A 1942-nucleotide genomic window follows, 5' to 3' on the forward strand; every position below is an offset into this window, starting at 1 on the left:
GTCTTGAACTCATGGCGATCCTGATCCTCCTGTCTCAGCCTCCCAAGTGCTGGGATTATAGGCGTATACCTCCACATGTGGCTCAGCTCAGCCATTCTACACCCTAGGGTGTAGAGGACCCACCCTAGGGTGGATAGTCACCTGCACGGTATAAAAGGGCAATGAGGAAGGACAGACTATCTGCTGTTCTTTGGAGGAGTTCCAGCCTTCACCTTCAGCGTGGACGTTGTCTCCTGGCTTGCAGCGCAGACTCCTGGGCTTTTTCCTTGGATCCTTCAACCTTCTGCTGCAGACCCATCGGCCTCCTGATCCAGACTTGCACGGAACAGGTCAGTGAACTCCAGACCTTGGACTGAAACCTTCGGCCTCCAGTGTGCAGATACCCTCTGCACACTTCCTCATCCAACTCTGTGGAGACCATCGTACAGGGAGAAGGAATGGAATTTGAAGGAAGAAAATCCATTCCAGAGACAAAGTAGTTCCCCTCCTGTGTTGTAGCTGTTCCTCTGGTAATATACACTTTCCTGCCTTCAGGTTCTGCAGCATTCCAGACCACGAGCACCGAGTCAGGGTGGGAAAGAGACACTGTGTTCCTCCGCTCGAGCCCAGGTTGGCAGCAGGCTGTTGTGGGGCCAAGACGCCCAAACTGTCTGCCAGTGGGACACACAGCCACAGGAGCCAGTCCACTACTGCCCCCAGCACTAGTGCAGGACCTCTTCAACACCACCAGCAGGCGGACAGAAGCCGTAGGCGGGAGAACGTGTCGGACTGAACTCTGGGACCTGGAAACTCTCCCATCACAAGGATGAATCGTGCATCAGGAGCGCTGAGCCCTCTCCCCCGGCCCAGCGGAACTGCCAGTGCCGCGAAGAATTTGGTGGTGACCGCAGAGATGTGCTGCTACTGCTTTGATGTACTCTGCTGTCACCTCTATGGCTTCCCACAGCTGCGACGTCCTAGATTCACCAATGACCCCTATCCGCTCTTTGTGACATGGAAGATAGGGCGGGACAAGCAGCTTCGTGGCTGCATTGGGACCTTCTCGGCCATGAATCTTCACTCAGGACTCAGGGAATACACATTAACTAGTGCACTTCAGGACAGCCGATTCCCCCCGGTGACCCGAGAGGAGCTGCCTAAACTTTTCTGCTCTGTCTCCCTCCTTACTAACTTTGAGGATGCCAGCGATTACCTGGACTGGGAGGTAGGCGTCCATGGAATTCTGATTGAATTTATCAACGAAAAAGGCATCAAACACACGGCCACATACCTGCCTGAGGTTGCTAAGGAACAAGACTGGGATCAGGTCCAGACAATAGACTCCTTGCTCAGGAAAGGTGGCTTCAAGGCTCCAATTACCAGTGAATTCAGAGAAACGATCAAAGTCACCAGGTACCGAAGTGAGAATGTGACAGTCAGTTATGCAGAGTACATTGCTTCTCGACAGCACAATTTCCAGAGTGGCACTCTTCATGCCCCGCCCCTCTACAATCATTACTTCGGACACAAGGCTGCATGACCAGTCCCACCACCCTGTGGCCACCGATGGCTATGACATCATTGGAGCAAATGCCTCCTCTTCCTGGTCCAGTTACTTCTATTACTGCACCATTTTAGGATGCTAGCTTCCGTTGCCAAGTCTACCTCCCACTGACTGAGGGGGTGTGGGGTTTACACTGCATGAAACAGAACTTGAGGGGCGCAAGCCTTATCTCAGCCTTTCCTCAGTATGGGGTTCCATTGGACTGGGGCTTCTCCATGACTAGCTGTGTGGGTGCTTGTAGTGAATTGACAACTGGTGGTCAACTTATAACCCCCAGCTGAACTGAGTAAGCGTGCTGCTAGGTGTGGGAGGACCACCTGAGGACTGTTGCCAGCAGCATAAGAGACAGACCTGGAGAAGAAGAAAGGCTTTTGGGAACTGAAGAGGCTGCTGGGAGCA

The 1942-nt window shown here is 53.2% G+C and overlaps 2 protein-coding genes across 2 annotated transcripts in view; one reads left to right on the forward strand and one right to left on the reverse strand.

Annotated features, from left to right (window-relative positions):
- Positions 1-1519, forward strand: part of LOC102030277 (AMMECR1-like protein) — an 8176-nt gene extending 6657 nt beyond the window's left edge. Inside the window, exons 2-5 of the mRNA XM_005396874.1 lie at positions 245-329; positions 535-571; positions 850-988; positions 1100-1519. Of these exons, the coding sequence (XP_005396931.1) occupies positions 245-329; positions 535-571; positions 850-988; positions 1100-1519 (681 nt within the window). The remainder of the gene's footprint in view (positions 1-244; positions 330-534; positions 572-849; positions 989-1099) is intronic.
- Positions 1-1942, reverse strand: part of Col26a1 (collagen, type XXVI, alpha 1) — a 148008-nt gene that overhangs the window by 32142 nt on the left and 113924 nt on the right. The gene's annotated exons all lie outside the window — the stretch shown is intronic.

This window comes from Chinchilla lanigera, unplaced genomic scaffold, assembly GCF_000276665.1.
Source record: "Chinchilla lanigera isolate Chin_1 unplaced genomic scaffold, ChiLan1.0 scaffold00055, whole genome shotgun sequence".
Taxonomy (NCBI): domain Eukaryota; kingdom Metazoa; phylum Chordata; class Mammalia; order Rodentia; family Chinchillidae; genus Chinchilla; species Chinchilla lanigera.